This window comes from Pseudopipra pipra, chromosome 13 (assembly GCF_036250125.1).
Source record: "Pseudopipra pipra isolate bDixPip1 chromosome 13, bDixPip1.hap1, whole genome shotgun sequence".
In the NCBI taxonomy this organism is placed as follows: Eukaryota; Metazoa; Chordata; class Aves; order Passeriformes; family Pipridae; genus Pseudopipra; species Pseudopipra pipra.
The window spans coordinates 5877448-5901502 of record NC_087561.1 but is presented as its reverse complement, the minus strand read 5'-3'; the positions used below and the strand labels follow the sequence as shown (position 1 = coordinate 5901502).

The following is a 24055-nucleotide window of genomic DNA, read 5'->3' as shown; positions in this document are numbered from 1 at the left end:
CCTTCACTGTAGCTTAAAATATACATTTTCTACATGAATGTATCTCTCACGAGTTCACACTGCCACCACTACTTTTCCTCAACTTGAGAGACTCTAGCAGTAACAATATTACCTGTGTGTGCTCATATATATGCTAATGCAGTATCTCCAATTTCTCTCTCCAAATACAGTCTTCCTTTGGATTTAAGAAAATTCAATTCAGACACGATGTAGCTTTGTAAAGTACAGAAATGATTTTTTAATACCAAAAGGAATCAATATAGTGAGACAGATTGACCCCCAGCCTCACACACAGACAGTAATTCCTGCATTGCCTTCTTAGAAGGGCTGCTGCTTTTGCCTACCAACTCCAGTTAAATCCCTAGCCCCATGTCAGCTGAACATGGTACTTTTCCCCCACAGACAAAAATGCTGCTAATTTTGTCTACACGTGAACTCCTGCAGCAATCTTCAATTTATTTTTTTTAACCTATTTATACTTATACCAATAAATCACTTCTCAATTTCATTTTTTGTTGCCACTTAAACCTCCAACAGTCCTAATTTCTAACTGATGAAACCAAATCATACTGGATTGAGCCCAGTTCTCCTCCTACACTAGTTTTACATTAGCATAACCACAGCTTTCAGTGAAATTAGTCTTGTTCATTTTCCTGGGAAACAAAGGAAAAAGGTCAGTCTTACTGTTTACTCCCTACTACACCACAGGAGGAGTTTAGTCCACAAGTACATATGCATGACCCAATACTGGAGGAAGAATTACTCACTAGGGCCAAAGAGTATTGCAGCAAATCGATGTTTCATTTTCATTAGTCATTTTTCACCACAAAAACTGGCTCATTTAAGTTATCACAACCCCTGCATACAGTAGAATTAGACAGTAGACATTAGTATGAACACCAAATAAACCAAAATAAAATCAGTCTTATGTCTGCATTAAAACAACTCAATAAATACCACAAGGAAAATGATGAATTGCCTTGACTGGACTCTAATGTGTTACTGATAATTACACATTTAATCAAATCAAACATGGCCTGCAGATCTGGTTTTTCCTCCACTGCTCTGTTCCCACAACACTTGCTCTGCTACAGAAAAAAAAAATCCCACCCCTTTCAAGGCTGAGCAGATCACAACTCCATTTTGGTACCTGGGAATGTTTCTGGCCACAGTGTTTGACATCCAAGTGTCCTGCTTAGATAACTTCCCCCACTGACAAGTTATTATCCTTACAAGTAAACCCACATTCAACCTGCACAAGAAGCATCAATAGCAAAGTGCACATATTCCTGCCTTTCACACATCACGTTTGGGGTGGTGGGGGGATCATGAGCTAGAAGACCAGATCAAAACTCAGATGGCTACGCTTCTTTGTCGTCAGTGTTTTTCTGCCACATGGTATTTGGGTTTTGTGGGCTTTTTTCTTCCCTCCCCCCACATCAGCACATCAGTTAAAAAAAAAAATAAAGTACCAGGGGACTGCAGCAATGTGATAACCTGTTACCCAGGACACAAGACCCAGGCCAATATAAAACAAAAGGCTACGCAAACCCTTGTCGCAGCTGACTCATTTAGTCCTCTACACTTTTAAAAAGTATGTTCACCTTAGATTTTCATTTCAAAGGTCCTGCTTCAGCAGAGGTAATGAGAAAGAAAGAAACCACATAGCAAATTAAGGCTTAATCATTATGCAATTCCCTTGGATAACGTAATTGTCTCATCCTCAGTGCTTTGCAGTGTAATTAACCATACCTCTGAACCAAAGGTAAACCACGCTTCATTTCAAGGTCACAAAACAAGCAGAAAGAGGCAAGAACAGAAGCAAGATGTCCTGACTTGTCACCTCTACTGAGTCCTCTGCTTCAGCCACTAGGTAGCACCCACTCTTCAAGCTGATGCAAAATCTAGAAAACCAAGTCAATACCAGCTGCTAATCAAAAAGCTATGAGAACAGAGGCTGGGAAAAGGGAGCCTTTCCACATTGATCATATAAAGGAACACAGCTTAAATCAGTGTTTGATACGCAGTAAGTCTGACAAATAGACTTGTATACAAAGTTATCTAGCTCTTTTTACACACCCTTTTAATAACTTAGAGCAACTATGGACTTAACGATTCAAGCACCTCCTCCGAGCTCAGCTGTAACTTACTCTTCCTTGACAAGCCATTTATCATCCTAATGGCCCTGCCAAAACAAAAAATAAATTCTACAAGACATATCATTAAAGTATTTAGTAATCCGTACAAGACAGTGACATAATTCACTAGAACCAAAATACCCCAAAATGCTGCTGCTCTCTCTTCACAGTTACTGAAGTGCCTTAATGAAATTCTATTTGCCTGCAATGTGAAGATATGGATGGATTTACGCATAACATAGAAATAGTCCATTTAATTAGCAGCTGAGAGGTTTAATGGGTAATATTAATTTCTGTTAAATACTAAGACATAACTCTCATCTGAAAGCTCTGAATTCAGTTAGTTGTTCGGGATTCATTTTACTTCAAAGGCTCAAAAGTGAATTTCAGATGTGACTGCACAGTGAAGAAGTCTGAGTTACCAGCAAATTCAGAATTGAGAAGACCTACAGAAATTGCTACAAGGTGGCCATCCCACATCCATCCCAGGCTGTAATAAGCACTCTCTGCTGCAGCCCCTGGGGACAGTGCAGTTCAGGAGGTGCAATTTGTTACTTACCCAAAGGCCTGATTACCATACTCCACAAAGCACCAAGATGGAGAGATTGTGCAATTACCACCCCAGCTATTATCACCAGCTGGGCTGTTCCAACCCAGCTCAGTGCTCCTGCGAAGAGGTCACTTATATGTAACAGCAATTCCTCAAACAACACCACCCAGGAACGCGCTCCAAGGCGAGCAACCAGCTACAAGCACTTGCAAGGTGCCGCCTATTAGGGTGGGAGAAGTAAAAACTATTCATTGTTTTTCAAAATGTCAGCATCAGAGAAGAAAGCAAGGGAAAGGTCTGGCATCCGAAACAACAGTCTGTCAGCCCAAGGACCCCCAGTTACAAACAAACTCTTTATTTCGTTCTTGGAAAAAAGCCTGGCCAAATCTCTCCACTCCTCAGATGGGATCAGCAGGGGAGAAGCATCCCCAGTTTTGAGCTCTTACAAAGGCACTGAGCTCTTACAAAGGCACTGCTGCAGAGCAGGACTCATGCAGACCAGCCAGCAGGACTGGCCTTGCTTTTCATCTTCTATAAACTTCACTTTTTAAACATGCTGGGCACAAAAACCCTTCAATGTCTGTATTACCAGTCTCCTAATTCTTCTTCTGTGCAGTCCTGAGAACATGGTAAAAATAAACAGAGGCTTCCATCACCTACTGAAAAAGCAAAGGAAAAAGCACATGCATGGCAGCTAAAGCAAAGCTCATTTTACACTTTCCAGTCACTAATACACAAAATGCAAACCCCTGGATTCCCTGATGAGAATACATGGTCTCCAGGGAGACCTTTCAGCACCTTCCAGTACGTGAAGGGGCTACAAGAGAGCTGGAGAGAGATTTTTACAAGGGCATAGAATGACAGGACTAGGAGTAATGGCTTCAATCTGATCGAGGGCTGGTTTAGATTAGATATAAGGAAGAAGTTGTTCCCTGTGAGGGTGGTGAGTCACTGGCATAGATTCCCCAGAGAAGCTGTGAAGGCCCCATCCCCAGAAGAGTTCAAGGCCAGGTTGGATGGGGCTCTGAGCAACATGGTCTAGTGGAATGTGTGTCTGCCCATGGCAGGGAGGTTGGGCCTATATGAGCATTTGTGGTCCCTTCCAACCCAAATCATTCTGTGATTCCATGGTATTTCCTCAGTAAAAATAAAAATACCAACCTTCCTCCACATGCATAGAAAAAGATTTTTTTTTACTTGCTTGTAGCTTATTGATTTTCAGTTGTTCAAGTGAATCTGTAAGATTTCACCTCTAACCGCCCTGCATGTGCTTTTATGTTACAGAGCAGTTTCAGGCAATAAAATGTCAAAATAAGATAAACAGGTAACTGTGACAAGTCTTCCTAAGGGTAGAAAAACATTAGCAGCACCTGCTGCATTTTCCATCTGCTCTGAAGTACCCAGGAGAAAAAAACCAGAACTTTTATGCAGTCAATACTTTGTAAGATATGACTGGTCTTGATTGCTTTAGGAAAACCCAGGACGTGCACACACACACACATATACATTTCTATACAATGAGGAAAGTAGCATAAGATCTACTCTAGAATCCATAGGGCTTCAGGTTTAAGTGCAGCTCTTTTCCTTCACCTGTCTATTCCTCTGTTTCAATGCTGGCCTGCAGGCAAGGGGTGAGCCCTGAGCAGGAGGGAAGGAGAGAAATTTCTGGTACAGGACATATCAAAAGAGAGTCTCATGTGGAAGCAATTGCCCTCAAGGTTTGCAGACAAGGGCTGCTTTCATACCAGCGTGGTTATGACTAACCCAAAGAGGGTTTAGCCTGTCTCATTGCCTACATCTTTCTCATTTCTCACACCCCCCAGGCTGGGCTGGGTGCACTGGGGCTCAGTGTCACCAGCTCCATCACAAACACAGCAGCTCTGCAGGGACAGGTACTGTGGGGCAGGGGTGGGCTGTGCAGCAGCACTGCCAGTGTAGGACAACAACAGGGACAGGTTCTGCATTTCAAAAAAGCCCTTTGTTGTCACCTTAATTCCTGCACCACCATCAGCAGGTAAAAAAGCTTCCAGGATAGAGCACCTCTGCTTTTTCACAGGAGACATCTGCTTTCCAGAACATCTTTTGACTTCCCCACAAAAAGAGCACTGTGCCAAGGAAGCAAGCCTCACCCTCTCAGCACCCCCACTCTTGGGGCAGAACAGGCCCCTCCTACCTCAGCGAGGCATCTCCCATGGTTTAGTCTCACCAGTCCCCCTTGCAACTGGACATGGTCCTGGTTTCACTGGATGCTGGAGCCCGTAATGCCCCCAGGGCCCCTCTGGCAGCCACAGCACAGCAACTTCAACCTTTTCTTGCCATACATTGCCTGGGAAAAGACGTCCTCTCCCCAGGAGGATTTAAGCCCATGGAGGTGGGTGTGACACCCCTTGCTCAGGGGTAGCTCATCAGCCCATCAGCCCCATCCCAGGCCTGCCTGGCCCAGCTGTGCTTGAGGCTCTCAAAAGCCAACACCAAACCAAAACAAAATGGTCCTTCATTTTATTTACAACTAAATTGCAGCTGGGGAGGGAAAGAGAAAGCAGACCAAAAAGGAAAATCTTGCTAAACTTTTATATTAACTACCAGTGCGTGCGTGCATCTAATATTTTCAGAAGTATGCTCTGGTCTTCTCTAGGTTTCTTTAGTTGTCCTTACTGTATTTCCTGTTTCTCTGCTCATGTCACAGGGGATCCTGCAGCCAGACATCTGGCTTCGTGCCAGCTGTGTGTCCCTGTGTCATAAAAATCCCATTTTTTATATTAAGGGGTTCATTAACTTCATTGTCCTGGCCAGGTCCCAGTTTGAGTATGTACAATCCCTCCAAATATTCCTCTCTTACTTCAACCAGAAATGTCTATTTAAATTACTTCCTGCAAACTATTTTGGACTTTTTTCCATGCCTATTTTTTTTTTTTTTTGATTGAAAAACAGCTGTCACTTTTCACCCAGGAGATGGTTGTATTTTGATGTCACATTAGTATCTCTAGCCTACACAGTTATCAAAACCAGTGGAAACCTACCTCCAGGCAAAGCAACCTGCTTACAGCTGAGGAAAAAATTTTGCATCTTATTTACAGGGAAATTCAAAAATTTTGCACACAGAAGGAGTACAATGTAGAAGGAAAAACATAACAGTTTATTAAACGTGCTGTGATAAAATATCTAGATACAAAATAAATTATGTGCTCCAACTGGACAGACTTATAAAATGGTTTGATGACTCAAGTCTATTTAAAAGGTAATCTAAGCAAGCTGTGACTGCACAGACATTGCAACTAATCTAAAAGACATTAAAGTTTCCCTGACCTCTTAGAAGCAATCAGTTGAGCTAAAAACCTTATCAGGAGACCATGCTTGGCAGAAAACATAGAAACATATTTCAGTTAATGGTTCAGACCCACCTTGGTTGCTCTGGAAACTGACCATGGACTCTAAATTCTATCTCTGCTGTACAGTGCATTACTTATAGTACATGAATAATGGATACTATAAACAAGCATTACAAAGTGAAAATTCAGTTAACAATATTATGGAGCTTCCCTTCACAACTCTAGTTCATGAGAGATACAAATTTTATGGTTCTTATCACCAGCAAAAAAAATTTGCATATCCCATCACAGAGTTCTTGCAAGAACCCATTCTGCATTTCTTATCTCAGGGTTTTTATGCTAAGAAATACTGCATTAGGTCCAGTAATTTACATTTTTCCAATAAAATTCTAAACACATATGCAGTAGCTCTTTATTGAGTGACTTCATGTTATAAATTATAAGCTTGGAAGGAAATACATTAGGACAAATATTGACTTCCAAATAGTCACCATGAGTGAGATTTTATCCTGGTATTGAATTATCACACCTCTTGCCTTTTATAGCTCTATCTTATCTCCCAGTTACTATTACTTTGTGGCAAGTAAGTAAATAAATAACACTGCCTCACTTCTGACAGTTTGATTCATTCGGTTCCATGTGGCAGAAACAGCAGGTACAAGTCTGTGCAAGGGTTTTCTAGCAGCTCTGCTCAGACAGACATTTTGGCATCTGCAACTATAATTAACAGTGCTTTCAGTGTGTCCCATCACTGAGCATTGCAGGCTTTACTGTGGAAGCAGCAGGTGAAGTCCAGTGCCTGTTGGAAAAGATTAGCAAAAAAAGTAGCAGTACTGCTCTGGGATGTCACTGAATGAACACTGCCTGTTCATTCAACACGTCTGCTCCATGGTTTTTCAGCAACTCTTTAGTGGATAATCTCAGCTTTTACTACCTTAACACCACAGTTATATGTGACATCTGGTTAGGAAACAGGAGCTCAGGTTGCAGTTACAACTGGATGACTCCATACTCCCATCTCCCCCGCTTCGGAAGCAGCGCTGAGACTCCCCAAAAACCAGCTCAAGTCAGCATGGAAATATAATTGGTGCAGCCTATGGACAGAACCTGTTGGCTAAAGAACTGCAGGAATACAGCAAAATCTGCCCAAAAACAGAGGTGGGGAAAGAACACAGACAGAACATCTTGGATACAGCAGTCTTCATGCTCACAAAGCTCCTGAATGGAGAAAGTGCGTGTCAGCCCTCACTGTGCCTCCAGCCCAGGGTGACTCTCTGTCTCCACCCCTTGCCTACAACCCAATGCCACCTTGTGCCCCGACTTGTGACCACCATGGCTCTCACACCCTCCTGTTCACAGCTTGGCCGTGCTTTCCTTCCCAGGAAAGGGCAAGGAAATGGCTGTGACAAACTCTGCTTCCACAGCACCCGGTGGATACACATGGGCACAAGAAAGGCAAAGGGCCTTGGAGGGACACACAGCGAGGAGACCAACAGCAGCACAGAGAAAGTTTCTTCCCTGATGAGGAAGGCCAGGGTGCAGCAGGCAGCTGGCTCACAGCAGGTGGAAGAAAACACGTGAATCCAAGGATGTGTCTCAGACGTTCTGGGTCATTCACTTCCAGGTCTAAGCTGGACAGCTGAGTTATATCTGAACTCATTTGTCAATTCAATCTGCTTTGTGGGAGTCAACAAAACCCAAGCTGTTGTTCCAAATATTTATTAAAAAATAACTGCAAGTGGAAAAGAAATATCAATAAGCAGTCCAATGGCAGATTTATTACAGTTTTAACAAGTAAAGGGAATGAATCTACTTTATGAACAAAAATAGCAATAGGAAAGTATACTGAACGATTCTTAATTAAACAATAAAATGGAAACAGCATATGCAATACACATTTATATATAAATATATTGGTTACATTCTTCTTAAATAGATTAAACAACATTCATTAGCAATATCCAAAAATATTTCTTCATGGCAAGAGAATCATCTTATTTCACAGCACTAATGACTCTCCACAAGTTTCCACTACAACAATCTTAGACTTTGGGGCTAGAATAGGTATTCAACACCACCAGGTCAAATCTAGAGCAAGTGATTTGAAATCACTTTATGTGAGATCTTAGAGAGAGTTAAGGCCAGGTATGCAGCAGGTGGAATTGTCAGAGCATGATTTAAGCGGTGGGATCCCCTTGAAATCTCAAATTTGGATTAAAGCTAGATTCCCACAGGTAAACTGTGACACTGCTCAGGATTCCCTGTTATAACACACTTCCCTTTTTCTGTAAACAACTGTTAACAAAAATAAATTCTCTGTACCCTGTTAACCATTTCTTAACATAAAAATAAGGAGCTGCTTGGGTAGTTTTTAAATAAATCAATATAAAACTCTATCCTATCCTAAGTGCTGCCTCTATCAAAGTGCTAGCAAATGGCACAGTGTTCGAGGCCATGTTCCCTGCTTTTCATGGTTCATATTGCAAACCTCAGCTCCAGCAAGACTGAGCTCAGGACTCCAACCATGGTGGCTGCATCAGCCCGACTCTGGGCACCTTCACTGGGCCACCCAGAGCCCTTCTGAACAGGTCATGCCAGGGCTCTATGTGCTGTCAGATGGACAGTGCCCATCACAGACTCATCCCCACTCTGCAGTGGTAGCAGGGCCTGCACGTTCAGGGAGCTGCTCAGATCCACCCCAGCACAGCAGGGACTGAGCCTGTGCCCTGTGGAGACCTGGGCAGGAGTTGGGCTCAGACCCAACAGCAGAAGATGAGCAGATTCCACTACCATTTTGCATAGTTTGGTTCAGTGACTCTCTGTGAGTCCTGGAGAGATGACCTACCACCCTCCTGCTGCTCCCCTTCCTACCAGGTGTAGCAGGGACTCTCACAGCTTGCCTGTTTGGGACCTCTTTGGACTTGGTTTGGTTCAAATACTTGCTGGCTGTTACTTCGAAGCCTGAATAAGAAATAGTGCAAATACAAGCTTAAATAAAAAAAAAACAAAAAAACCACATTGCCTTCACTGAACATTCAGTTAAAAAGACAAGGATCCATAAAGATGAAACCCCAGTTTTAGGGTATCTGAGATATTTGGCAAACATGCACAAGATTCTTCATGATTGTCTTAAAGGAGTAGGTTTCCCTTGGCGCTAGATGCCTCAAATTATTTGCTAATGTGAGTCTAACTAACACTGTCGTGGCTAATCGCAAATGACTTTGAAGACTAGTCATGGAACACAGGACATCTCCCTGGCGAAACGGGACAAACACTCCCTGCAGTTATGGATTCCTCAGTGCTTTTCTTATCCTAGTTTAACTCCAAATGATTTTGCTTGCATGGAATGGTGTGAATTCACCCAGGGTGGTTTTTCTGGAAGGCGAACAGACCACGTTTTTTTCTGAGGGTCAAAATACCTTTATTTGGCCATGCTCAGGCATATTAAGAGGCCAAAACAGAACTCTGTTTGATTCCTATTATGGGAGGCTGGCTGCAGTGCATTTTAAAACAACAATCATCTGAAGTGGCTGAGATGTTCAAGTTTGAAACTTCATAAAGCACCAGGGCACTCTACAAATGCAGGGACCCCCCCCCCCCCCGGTACTGCAGAGACCCCACATGGCAGCAGGCACACTGCAGAACTCATGCAGAGTTTCTTGGCCCACTTAATGAAGGGGCTTAACTTCTCTCAACTCCTCTTCCCCCCCAAAAATCAGCAGAACAAACATTCAGCAGCAAGTTGCTTTAAGCAAGCAACGCACAAATGGCTCGCTATCTTCACTATGGATTAGGCACACAGCCCGGCCAGGGGTTTGGGAAATCCTACATACCTCCATCTCCAGGTGCCTACATGATACTGCAAAATCTCAGTGTTTCAGGGTTCAGCCCTGGGAACTAGTCCTGCTTTGACTAGAACCAAAGAGAAAAGACCACTGTCTTCAACCAGGGGCAGGGCTGCCTGCTGTCCTCGCCGGGGGCTCAGACCTGCTCCTCTTCCCACTGTGCCACTCCGTGCACCTGCACTAAGTCAGGTGTGCCAGCCTGAAGGCAGAGTTACACCAGGGGGAGTTTTACCTGTTGATTTTATGGGACAGTTTCAAAGCAAGATCCACATATTTAAAAGCATAAAGAGATGAATTTACAATGAAACTAAGAAAACAAAGAAGTCATCATATTTACAGAGAGCTGCCATCACATACACTCCATTAAAGAAATAGCTTTATCTTTGCCCATGTGCTTGTTACTAATGTGATAGTGGACTCCCCAGCACTTCAGGACATTGTTTCCAATCATACAGATAGCACACTTCAGGCTTTAACAGAATTGATGCATAATTATGCTTAAGTAGCTTTTGTCTCCCAGCTCCATGCATTAATTACAGTTTTATACATGAATAAAATTAAAAAAAAAGTCCACTTTTTCTCCCCACAGCAAATTCATGTTCTGTGGTGGGCAAAAGCAGGGATTTTTGGAACACTGCCTTCCTCTTCTCCCTTTTCCTCCAAGTGTAAATGGTACTGGAACCTAAAAGCCAGCATCTGCATTACACAGATGGGACTCTGCTATGTTCTTTTTTTTTTTTTTTTTATGATGTTCATGTAGCAGTGACTTGTAAGAGACATTTGGAATGAATGCTGGCCATGACAGGATACTGCCTAAATTAGAATCAGGCTCCAAGTATCTTCCTGCAATTAGATTATGTTATACGTTATATTCTTACTCATGGCCTGGGAAGGAGAGTGCAAGGGTACTTAATATTTGTAGATATTCAATTAAAATGAGTGCATCAGACACTCACTGGTCTGGATTCTGCCTACCTCACATCTAGTCCAGGCTTGCTTCTAAATCTTAAGAGGAAAGAAAAAGGGAAATGAACGCACACACAGTGGAAGTCATCAGGCCCATACGTACGCCTGCTGGTTAATACAGCCTTTACCTAACTAAAAGGTAAAAAGCCATGCAGTTTAAACTTCATTTTATATAGTATGGGTTAAGTTAATGCTAGAAAAATAGAATTCAGAGGGAGGGGAGAAAGGTTTACGTGTAATAAATGGCAATTTTGCTGTCTCCTGAAGGTTGCATTTCAAGCATAACTGCATTTCTCCATGCACTCTGAACGCTTCCCTTTTGGGGTATTGGCATGCTTGTGGCAAAAGCAACCAAACCTATTAATGAGGCACACAGTGAAAGACGGCACATGAAAAAAAAATCAGTCCTTTCCATTCTGACATTCCTCACTCGAAGCCTTGATGCTGCAGCAGGAAGCTAAGCATGAAAGGTAGCAGACTCCTTCCTTGCATGAGGGGCCAGGCAACACCAGCTGTGCAATGCACACAGCTAGAAAGGCTCTTATATACTATATATACAACTGTAATCCAGAATAAATAGTATGTCCTGACTCATAAGTGTATTTCAGCGTGGTTGTTGTTGGTTGTTATGGCTGGAGAATGCTTGCTTTTCATCCCTTCTGTCCCACCCTTGGACACGTCGATGAACAGCAACCTGGGAGTCCACAGTGTCAGCAATATCCTTTTGTACTCCTTCCTAAAATTCTGGTTAAGAAGCCCATAGATCACAGCATTGAGGCAGCTGTTGAAATAGGCCATAAAATAGCTCAGGACAAAAAGCCATTCTGGAATGTGTGGCTGCACTTTTGAAGGATTAATGGAAACAGCAAGGCCAATAAAGTTTAATGGTCCCCAGCACACAGCAAAAAGGACAAAAACCACAAACATAGTCAAGAAGTTCCGGATGTCAGCTGCTCTGAGCTTCTGCTTGCAGTCTTGTCTCACCCGGTGTTTGACCTGAATCACTAAAATCCAGATCCGTAGGTAGCAAAACGTCACGACGGACAGCGGGACGATGAAGTGAACAACCACCACTGTGATGGTGTAGGACGTACTCACCGTCTGGGCAAAGGTGCAGGAGTAAATCCGGGGGTCATACTGCAAGGAACCAACAAAGAAGTTTGGCACAATGGCCACCACCGTGAGTATCCAGGTCAGGCAGAGATAGCAGCAGGTGTTCTTCAGGTTGAAGAGCTTATCGTACCGAAGGCTGTGGCAGATGTAGCAATAGCGGTTGATTGCGATCGCCGTGATGTTGAAAATGGACCCGATGACACTTAAGCCCATCAGGAACCCGCTTATCTGGCAGTGGACATTTCCCATGGTCCATCCATTATGGAAGATGGCACTCAAGATCAGAGGGTATGGATAAACTGCAACCACAAGGTCTGCGACGGACAAACTGACGACAAAGATGTTGCCTACAGAAAAGAAAAAGAGACCGCGAGAGGTTAATGTACGTCCAGATAGACAACTTGCAACTCAGAACTCCTCTTCAGGCCTAACTCTTCTCATGGGCTTCACTCTAGTCTCCTTTTGGAACTTGAAACCCTAGGGCAGCACACTAGACAAAGTAGTGGTTTACCAAACTCTGCTACTTTGAGGTGTATCCGCGGTGGTGTAAAGGAAAACATTACTAGATAGTAGATCTATATAAATATATATAGAGAGAGTGTATATATACAGTAGAGGCTATGTGTAACACATTTAAGGTGTTAACACCTCTGCCCTTATGTGATACAGGCAACATTCCAGCCAACTGTTCACACCTGCACTTCCTCTTCAAACCCTCCTATCCTGCTGTCTACTAGAGTACACATATTTTTTAAAAAATCACTAAAAACAGGTATTTTTCTGTAGTATCCATGAAAGGACTCTCAAATCTCAGTTCAGCCAGGTCAGTGGCTTTAGCACTTGGAAAACACACCCAAGGGCTGTCAGGAAGCATGGTCACATTGCCATTGCAGTTGGCTCATTGCTATGTTTGTGCCAACAAAAACCATCAGGACAAGTCAACGGTTCATATCAGGCCACTGCATGCTGACCGGAAAACAGTCCAGACTTGAGAACAGCCCCCGGCACTGTGGAGCTGAGGCAGCTGACACAGTGTCACTTAAAAATAAGTATTAGTGGAGGTCATGTGGAGTGCTGAAATCTTTTCAGAGAGAAATTTTACATAGAGAGGTTTACCAGAGCACACAGCTTCTTTGGCTGCTGGGCCTCGGCGCTGCTTTCTTGCTGATTTAATAACTTACTGAGAGCTCTATAAAATGCGGTCACCAAAGCTGGTCCCTATGTAAATAACTCCATTTGTGCCACTCTCAAGGGCAGAACCACTGGTTCTAACCTGTGATGGTGCAGGCACCACAGAGATGGAACGCTCTTCTGAACCAATTTTATTCATTCTATCAAAAATATGCACTTCAACAAAATGCGTCCCCAGCACCAGGATTTCATTTTGGAAAGCTTTTCCAAAACCATTTTCAAGGCAGAAAAACAGAGAGGTATCAGCAACCCAATTTAGGAGACTTCCAGAGGACGCCTAGAGACAGACTCAACTGATAGGACCACAACTCTTCACTTGGATACACATTTAAATACACACGCAGCTGGAGAGCAAGTCTCTGCCTTTGCTGGGGATGAGAGTCACATTCAGCACCCAGTTCTGAATCAGGCAAAACAGAACAAAGCTGAGTATTTCCTAGTTAAGACAGCACATCAGTGGATTTAATCCAAAGCTTAGTAAAATCATAGGGAAAATTATTAGTCTCACATCACTGCCAGCTGCTGGGATAAATAAGCAGTCTCCACCAGTCTTTCTTCACTAACTTGAATAGTTGTGTGGAAGCAAAAAATATAAAGGAAAAAAATCTATAAAAATAATATTCACAGGATGCTCTTCACAGTTTGGATTCAATCCAAGAGCACAGTATTGTGTGTACTATTTTGACATGACTTCATTGCATGTTGCTCCAGCGGGGAGAAAATGAGATGGTTTTATCAAGAGAAGAATAATCTCCTCCACGTGGGGAGCAAACTTGCCCTCCTCTGCCCCAAGCTTTCACCTTGCAGCCTCAGCTCCCCTGTCAGCTGGCACATCTATGGCACAGGCAGGGTCCTAGGTGCCTGAAAATATGGTCAGAAAGGCTCACTCAGTACTATTTCACAGAAAGAAAACCATCTTCCATTTTGTTTGGGAAGCGCTCAACTTCATAATTTTCTTCTGGTGAGATGAATGGGAAGGTCAGACCCATATAACAGACACTGGAAGGTCAGTCCTGAAAATCAGTGCATTTTTAATGACTGAGTACTGAAAAGAGGTGGCACACTGCATGCCACCAAAGCAGAATATGCAAGAGGAGGCTCCAGCTGAGGGACAGGGTCGGGCTCACTGGCACTGTGACAAGGCTGCCACCTCCATTCCACACCTCCCACAGCTCCTTCTCCTTTTCCCTGCACATGGACCAGCAGCAGCCTCAGGGCAGCCAGGGCCAGGCTTCAGCCCTCCATGGGGACAGGCCATCATGGCATTCCTGCACACAGAACTGGAGGAGAACTGGCAGCCATCCCAGCTAGGACAAGGGGGCCCAGGGACAGAGGCCGTGGTGGCACAAGTCCTGTCCTGGTCGTGTCCTGCTGCCAGGCAGCACCACAGCCAGCGCAGGCAGCTGAGCTGCTGGGCCTGCCATGGGCTGGAGCCCCAAAAGCAGGAAAAGGAGACAGTGAGAGCCAAGAATGGCAGGGAACTGTGCACCCCACCTCTGCAGCCCCACCATCTCCCGCATCCTTGTCCCAGCAGGTGTTGGCTGGTGGGAGCCAGGCAGCCTCTACAAATCCCTCTCTCTCCTTTCAGGTTAACAAGAGGAGATCACCTCCTGGCCCACAGCGAGCACATGAGCAGCACCATATACCCCATAGGCCCCATAAACCTCATGGACCACAAAGGCCCCTTAATCTTAAGACATTTAATCTAATTAAAAAATAATGAAATAATAATAATTAAAAATAATTAAAATTCTAATAAAATCTTAACAAAATATTTCAATTTTCTAATAGTGCTCGTCTGTGACCAGTCCACTGGGAGAAAGATGGGACCTGGCCTGCACCCCATGTCCCCAGGGGCTGGCTTTGCCCATAACAAAGGGCTTGGAGTGCCTGGTGGGAAAGCTGTTGCCATGGGCATCCTTCACAGCAACCCTGTCAAATACCCCTGGGGTGTCCCTCCTGCTTGGGGATCAGCCCAGTATGGCCAAGGTGGCACCACCGGCCACCATGCACAGGTTCCCAGGCCATGCACTGATGCTCTGTGCTATTGGCTAATTATTAAAATAGGAGTAACTTGGGTTAAACATTGCTTCAGCCTCACAATCCCTGGTTTGCTGTGAGACCACTGTGTGCCGAGCTCTGTGGCAAACAGCTCATGTCTTTCCCTCTGGAGGATGAGATGAGACCCTCATTCCCAAGGACACTGCAGAATATTAAGCCATCTAATGTGTCTTTTAGGGAAGGTAAAGACCAGTATCCTGCTGGATACATGATCTTCATCACTGCTTTTTTTACATTTTTCCATGATAAAACAAAAGAGTCTTGCCCATAAATAATACCATCAGGACTTTATCTCCAACTTAAATTTATCCGCTTCTGTGACACTATTTTCAGATGTATCTTTTTATCTTTATTGGCATGTGACTGTATTTCCTTATTAGCTTTCACATTTTCCGTTCCTTTATTAACTTCTACTTAGTATAAACTGGTTTGTGTGCCACTGTGCTCCATCCCCCAGTTATGGAGTAACACATAAATAGGGAGGAATGGTGGAGAAAAGCATGTCTAACACATGGATACTGGTAATATAGACTTGGCTACATTTTCAGAGAAACTATAAATCCTTTTATATTACAGAAGTCCAACTCAAAGCTTAGATTATAGAGGTACAATACACTGTTCACAGTGTAATCCACAATTGTTTGGAAAAAAAAACCCACCCCAAAACAACCTGAAGCCTAGCTGCTTGAGCAGATTATAGACATGTGCAAATAATACAAGTGGGAATTTATCCCAGAACATCTTCTACCCTAGTATTCCTGTCTTTGAGCTCCCCCTCTCCCTCCCATAAATCTATTTCTGTTCATTCTAACTCTGCTCCTGTACTCCAGCAGTTCCCTGGCCCTGCCTCTCATTTTGCCTGGATTATCCAATGACACAGTTTATATGAGGACTTATTGTCAAGCCCTGGTTCTAAGAAATGTGGAAATACCTCAATGAATTCTGCAAATCAATAAACCACATACGTAAAGCTCTTCACTGGCAGGCTGCCCCAACAGCACCTGACTTTCATTCTGTGGTACTGTTCCACAGAGATTAACTGAGCACCGCTGTAGAAACAGCAGGGTCACTGGCCCTGCCTGCCTCAAGAGGCTGTTGGAAATCCCCTGGTGCTCAAATTCCAGTCCTAGAGATCCAGCCTCTCCCTACTGTTCCCACACAGCAGCTGTGGGCTGTCCTTTATAGGCTGTGGTTTAGGTATCCTGAACCTATAGGAGAGGGTAAAAGGCAAGGAGGGAGGAGGAGTGAGGTAAAATATTTTTATGAAAATTGTCTCTTTTTCTACATCTCAAAATGTCCAAAGCAAGCACCCAAACCTCTTGTTTCTCTGTTATCCATATAAAGCTCTCTCACATTCACATTCTTTGCTGAAGTATTACACAGCTACAGAACTGCTTCCTTCAGGTGAACAAGACAGAGATGCTCAATGCAACCTGAAGTCAGTACTGTTATTTTGTAAAGCCAACGCTGAAACTGAATTGTCCTGAATGACAGTATTTGCACCAGAAATACAGTTGTGTGGTACTTCTGCTCAGCTGGCACAGTCCAGCTCCAACTGAGCCTGCTGTCCAGGCTGCCCCTTCCTCCCAGCCACTGTGCAGGGATTTGAGTCCAAATAGACAGTGCCCAGCACAGCATTTTGAGGCAAACAAAACCACATACAACAGCCTCAAAGGTGGCAACTGAGAAGCTGACCCATGAGCACAATCGACATGAGTGCCTGGGGGCTCACTGCATGACCAGTCACCTTGCTGCTCCAACCTCTTCCCAGCAGTGACATCAGACCCTGGCATCTGTCCAGCTGCTGCCAGAATAACTGACAGCTGTAGAAAAGCAGGTCTAAAAACCTACATTGAGGAAAAGGTGCTAAGATACACAATGACATAATGCTAAAAGTTTATTGGTGTGACTGGTATGTTTGCAGTGACTTTTTACTATCATAATGATAAGCCACAGCTTACAATAAATAGAATCTTAAACTTTATGTTTGTTCATTCAGGTTTTATGAAAAAGTCAACAGACGCATGTGTCCCAGATAAACTGGAAGTAAGACACATGTCAACCTCACAGAGATATATATAATGAGGTTCAGTAAACAATTTAACAGGCAATGACTGTAAAGCAAGCCTCTGATGACCACTTATCATAATCTAATACTCTCTGTTTAACCCTCCAAAGCTTATGCTCACTGCAAAGCAGAAACAAAATGTACTGTTTGCCCCAAGCAAAAAGATAAAAGTCATAAAGAGCTTTATTCAGCATGCAACAAGACTCTTTATTACCTCTGATAGTCTCCTTTTCCTGTTTGTTTTTACCTGCCACTTTGCTGTGTGATTGCTTGTGTCACTAACCTCCAGCCTACAGATCTGAAGTGTGTTCTGCAAACTAAGTGGCAGTTCATAGAAAACACTTTCCGATCAATTTTCTTCCTTTTATAACATAAAGATACCATTGACCACGTGCAATCATATTGATCATGTACTGCTGCAATTTAAATGGGTAACAATGCCCTGGTGTTGGGGGATGCTGATCTTGCAGCCCTTGCTCTGACAAGCATTTCTTATATCACCAACTCTAAAGGGTCATTTCTGGGGTAGACAATATTTACCCCACCAAAGCACATTAAGAACCATCCTTCTGTTGGGGACCATGACCTATGGCACTGCTCCATGCAAGCTCCCGGATTCCAGGGCACTGAGAACACCACACACAATGGCACAGGAGGAATCCCAGACTGTTAACTGCCATCTCTTTCCACCGTTCTGATAAGCACTAATACATCTGACATGCCCACATGACAGCCCAGCATGTACTTACTCATTTTGACAACTGAAAATGTTTGACAGGGGAGCGCAAGTGAAAACTGGAGAAACTCTCCCTGAGATACAGGCAATAGGGGGGAAAAAAAATATTTGTTGTTCAATCCATTAATCCATAAATTTTAATTGAGGATTTTATTTGTGTATTTAGGGAGTCTTTTCAAAGAGAGGAATAAACAAAAGAAAGGAAAAGGCATTCAATTAATTATCTGCTATCATTACTCCATTAGGATTCAGAGGGGGATAAAGCGTGGTTTCCTGCAGTTAAACAGACAGTGCAGTTGGGCTGCCAGCTGCTCTCAAATCCTGACAGTGCTGCATAAAATGATACAGAGGGTAATAACACAAAGGACAGGAGGTATTGCCAACCCATAGTATCCTTAGGACATAAGGTTAGAGAACACAGAAATAGCCAATTTAAGGACATCATCAAGGTCCTAAAAAATGCGTAAAACTCCAGAATAATTTAACTTTTTCCTGAAAATAGTCCTTTGAGATCTCTTGGCACAACCATGAAGACAAAGAACAGCAGCATGTGCTGGGCTACCATTACCTTGTTTGTTGGCATCATTCCCCATGGGAAAACTGTGGGCACTTAGAGCTGCTCCCTGCCTTGTGCCAGCCCTGTAGATGCACAGGAGCAAGGCCAAGGCAGTGCAGGAGGCAGTCTGCAGAAGGAACTCTCCTCCTCCTCCTCTGTCTTCCTTGACCAGGCGCTTTGGCATCGTTTTGGAGCCACGACCATCCGTTACATGAGCCTTCTCATCAGTACCTCGCTCCATTTGTGAAAGCTGCCTTTCCCTCTGGACCTGTGAGAGAGACTTGCTTCGAGGAGGAGGAGAAAAACCTCCCAGTATTTACCAGAGAAGAAAGGACCAGCCCTCCCCCCTGTTTCAATTACATTTATTTTGTTATGCACCATATATTCTTTTGGCTGATGGCTAAAGAATTGCTTACATTGCCAGGTGAAGGACTGGATTACTGAATTTTACACTTACTTTAGGTCATGACCTTTTAATTGTATTGCTGCCAAAACCATATTTGAGCCATGCTTTCAGCTGCTCTGATTGAACGCAGCGAAGGGCATGAGTTGGCAGTGCTCACACCCCAGAGATTCATAACTTTCCTCTGGCTAAGGCCAATGAGATTCACAGTCCTGGTTGAGCTCAGAGGTCTGTGGAAATGGGCTGGAAATTAGAGACCAGCCCTGTTCACATGATTTCATATCTTTCCTTATATCAGTTACCCTTACAGTGAAAACAATGTAAAGGGGAGGATTTTTCTCTGGCTGTGACGCAGATGGTAGCTGGACATTCACTCTTGAATGAATAAAAAGTATTTTAATTACATCTTCTTCTGAACCCTTAAAAAGTGGTCAGCCCTCTTCTGTACCAGTGCAGAGCGACTTCCCCATTTTCAGAGTTCCAGATATTTTATAAACAAAAAGAAGTTCTTAGACCATCCTAGAGAAACACTGTTTGGCAAGTTTCCCCATTATTCCCCATTAATCCTAACATGTCCTGCTCAGCTTAGGCAAACCTTCCTGAAAAAATGATCTGAACACAGTACAAAGAAAGGGGAAACAATGTAAAGTTGACATTTTACCTACCTCCAAAAATTTTCAAATTTCTAAAAATACGATCTTCTGTTCAGTTAAGTGCCTTTTAATGACTTCTTCCTGTGTTTTCCTGGAAATTCTGACCCTTTTCATGAGGGAAAACCACAATGCTGCAATTCTTCTGGATTTCTAAACTTAGCTCTTGTTAGTGTGATGTTTTTCCTGGATGCAACTATGACCACTGAATCTGCTAGTAATGGAGGAGGAATAAGTGGTGGTCTTGATCCAGCTCTTAATAAATACAAAAAAAGTGCTAAAAAGTGCCCCTTCTGGTTATGTGCTCCAGACTCCTGACATTTCACTGTTTTATCCACTGAACTCATCGCCTGCACTAAAGCTGTGAGATAGAGAGCCAATCCACTTAAAATCTTGGTTCTTCCCTGTATCAATTCCAAATTCTTGGACTAAAGATCGGCCTGGAAACACCTCCTGCCTTCACAGCAAATCGCAGCAAGGCTGATGGAGAGCAAGTGTCGGAGGCAGGAGGCCCTTGGGACAACCCTCCAATTTGCACCGAGCAAGAGGAAGCCTCAGCACCTCCGTCAGCACCAGCTGAGCCTGCATGGCACTGGCTGCAGTGTCTGACTCTGCAAGGACACCATGGTTGATGGACACCCACTCACTACAGCAGCTTCTCTTGGGAGATAGTGGTCTCTGGGAAGAGACCACTTCTGCCTGAAATCCCTGCTGAGTGGCTCTATGTGATTTTAAGAAGTCACCTAATTCACATCCAGGCTGTGTAGGGAGTGCAGGCCAATGCCCCTATGTTTACCCTCCCATACTGACCACATGGGCACAGGGGCAAGCTTTACCAGCCCACGTTAATTCCAAGCCCATTATTTCTCACCTGGTTTGTAAAGTGCCCTGAAAGAGGAAAGGCCCTGTATAAACACAAAACATTATTATTGCCAGCATCCATTGAAATGACAAACCAACATCCATCCTCTCCAGGCCCCAGCAGCTGTACTGCCACCATTTGCCATCTGTTACTATTCTAGAAAAAAATCTGTGAACTCAGGCTTAATAGACTTAATAATGCTCTTTTGCAATTGTTGCTGGTCAAAGTGTGTTCCTGGCCTGGAAAGGAGCTGTGTGCAAGCAACCGATTCCTAGGCAGCTGTCAGGCAGAGCATACAGTCGGATGTGAACACACAGCTGATTTTATTGATAAAAATCTTGTCTGACTGCCCTGGAGAGCCCTGCTGAGCCACCACAGCTGAGCCCAGGAGCTGCTCCTTCTCCTCCCTGTGCCTCACCAGCATGGTTTGTTGACTAAACCTTGGTGACGGCACCAGCCACTACACCCACGGACATCCACTCAAAAGGAGCAGATGTTACCCTGCCACAATTAACAGCTTGATATTCCAGCCTTGCCATCCCAGGGATCAGTCTCTCTAGTCCCAGCCTTTTCTGCTTAGTTGGTGGGAATAGGAGGTGGATTTTTTCCTTGTAACTCTTTTTAATTGTATATAGAAATGATGAACCTACTAAAAAAAAAAGTTACCAGACAAAAATGTTTCTATCAGTGAAGGCCATTTAGCCTTTAATTCATTCTCGACCAAATCTTGTTCAAGTCTGTTAGAGGCAACACCTTTGCAGACTGTGGCAAGTCTGTTGATTAAGCCTTAGGATGGACTGAAGGAATTGTGTGAGGTGAGGACTGTCCAAGGCAAAGAGGGGGAGACTCCAAGCAGCTGGCTTTCCCGGGAGGTGTTAAAGGCCATTTTATGAGGGTTGTTAGTGTACACACACAGGTTCACCCTGGGGCTGCATTAGGTTCCATGATACCAAACTCAGATGCCATTTTCAAGGTAGACCTTAATAACCTTTTCAAAAAATTCAGACTTGAAACAAAGTAGCATTGTACAGAACCCAACTTCAGAGGAGAGCAAGTTGAGCTTAGTGCATAAGGAAAAAGCTCAGTCTGGACACAGACCAGCACAACACAGTATGCTGCCCCAAATCCAGCCTCTAACAGACTGATCTAACTGACCTCTAACACGTACTGATCCTGGCATCAGTATCTCCTCTAGCACTCTGTCCAACAAGAGCAAGAGACCAACATACAAAGTCACTTGCTGTACAAAGATAGAGGTAATTTTTAGACCAAAAAGGTAATCAAAATATGAAATAACTAAGCCTAAATCAATAATTAGAGGAATAGTAACAGAAGAGCTTGAGCTAAGAACAGAGTTACTCTGGGTACAGATACTAAGACAGAGCAGCTGTGCTCTGAGCATCCTCACCTCGGGGAGGCAGAGATGGGCTCACATGCCAGAGAAGGTGATCTGCTTTCCCCACTCTGGGTTGTTCTGGAGGCTGTTTCCCTGCCTAGCTGATCTTGCCTCCTCAGGAACTTAATGAATTTCAGTTCTCCATTGCCAAGACAGATTAGTCCATGCCATACAGATTATTTGGCTGAAATTCTTTTCTCATCTGTTCTGAAGAGGGTAAACAAATGCCATTCCTTGAACCAGAATCTGATCTCACATAGGTAGGGCCAGTCTGAAATGAATGCAACGCAAGTGGGCTTGTCAATCTGCTACCCCTGCAAGCTGTCTAGAAAGACATGAAATTTAAGTTGTACCAGTCTGTACTTTTCTTAAGAGTATTACAGGGCAAATATTAGGTTTATTAATGAAGAAAAGCTGTCTTGAAAGCAGGTGTCAAAGAAAGGGGAATGCGGGGATGTAAGGAAGAGAGCCATCATGCAGAGAGCTGTGGGATGCACAACCTACAGCAGGAAGCTGCCTTGCTCATAGCCAAATGAACACTGCAGTGTGCCCTGACAGAGCTGCCTTTCATGTGCCTTAGCAGTCCTTTTTTGTACAGCTTAGATTTGCCTTAAGTCTGTCCTCAATGTAACGGCACAGCATCCTTTTCCTCTTGATATAAACAATGTGTTGAGTAAACAGGCTGAAAATAGGGCTGGCAGGGAATGGAGGAAAGCAGACCTGCTTCTCTCCATCCTCACTCCTTGGATATTCCCCAGACTTAACCTACTTGGGTCTTCCTGTCTCATGCACCAAGTTTGCACTTGATCTGATCAGTCAATGGCTGGATGCCTCCCTAAATCATAGCTGGTCCCTCCTTGATTTAGGCTTGGGGTGAGGAATTCACTGGCCAAGCAAAGACATCCCTGACCATGACTCATGGGCAGGGGCCAACACACTCTGGTGTCAATGGAGACATGCTGAGCATGTACCAGATTGCTCATAAATGGCCTTGGTAATAAACCAGCTCCACTCTGCTCAACTTTTGTTAAGTACTGCTAGTTAAGTACTGAACTGATTAGAGGTTACCTAAATGAAGGCTTGGGTGTTAGAGCAGTAGCAGGGTGATAATCATGGTAAGATATTTATTCTACTTCTGCACAGCAGAGTTTCCTAACTACAGTTAGGAAAAGAAACGTAATTTGGACCCAAATTATCTCCAAGGTGATAGTCTCGTTGCAGGCTACAGCACAGTCCTGCTATGCCTTACAGTGCTGTGCTGCAATTGTGAGGCTTTTCTTCTGATGGCCTTAACATGCTTTTTTTTAAAAACTGGTGGCCAGTGTTACAAAAGCAGGTTATACAAAAAAACTCCCATGGGGTAGATTTAGATCACAGAATTCCATACAGCCCACGTGTGTTTCTCAGTGTCCTCACACTAAAACTGGCAATGAGGCAGGTACAGCCACAGTATGCACATGCAGAGAGGATGAGGTTGGAAGAGAAACACTGCCATGAGGGACAGGAAATGACTGGGAGCTACTTACATTCCTGTCCATAGTTAGTCCTCCAAACCCAGCATCCAGCCCTATAGCAAGGAAAAAATTTGAGCTACCTGAGGTTGAGCTTCACAATTTGCTAGGAAGAGGAGTAATACTCCTTACATTATGGATGAGCAAAGAAAGAGACCCAAGGTTTGATGGTTTCGTCAAGACTATGTTCACATATGTGAACATAGTCTTGACGAAGCCATCAAACCTGTGAACTGGGAGAGAAGTACTTCATGCAAATAGAAGCATAGAAAGTAAAAGAAAATCTGTTCTGGACCTCCTGGTCAATTCATAACTATTTACTAATCCCATTGGATTACTAATCCCATGGAGAGTTACTTTCACCTGCAAACACTTCAGGGACTCTGATACAATTACATCGGCAAAAGACCAGTGCAAACAGTTAAAAGTTGATTCAGCAAGAGCAATAATGATACTGGCAGGGGAAAAAATGCTCTCATGCCCTCCTTTTCCCAGAAAGGAGTCCAAAAATCAGTGTTTCCCAGAACACCGTCAAAAGCTTCACTCCAGATGTTCCACAGGGTTTACAGGACTCATGTCAAGGTTGGGTGGAGAAAGAGCAACAAGAAATGATCAATCACATGAGAAACTTGAACTAGAGAGACCCAAATGTATTGCTGGGTGGCATCTGCTTCTGTTTT

General features: G+C 43.7%; 1 protein-coding gene across 2 annotated transcripts in view; it reads right to left on the bottom strand.

Moving 5' to 3' along the window:
- Positions 1-5803: 5803 nt before the first annotated feature.
- The window catches only part of GPR50 (G protein-coupled receptor 50), a 45487-nt gene continuing 27235 nt past the window's right edge, over positions 5804-24055 (bottom strand). Inside the window, exons 1-2 of one of the 2 annotated variants that reach the window (XM_064669784.1) lie at positions 18566-23557; positions 5804-12288 (exon numbers count right to left, since the gene is read on the bottom strand). In XM_064669784.1, the coding sequence (XP_064525854.1) occupies positions 11420-12288; positions 18566-18794 (1098 nt within the window). In that variant the 5' untranslated portion in view covers positions 18795-23557 and the 3' untranslated portion in view covers positions 5804-11419. Of the gene's footprint in view, positions 12289-18565; positions 23558-24055 lie in introns of those variants that run through there. The other variant, XM_064669785.1, reaches the window with a different exon arrangement.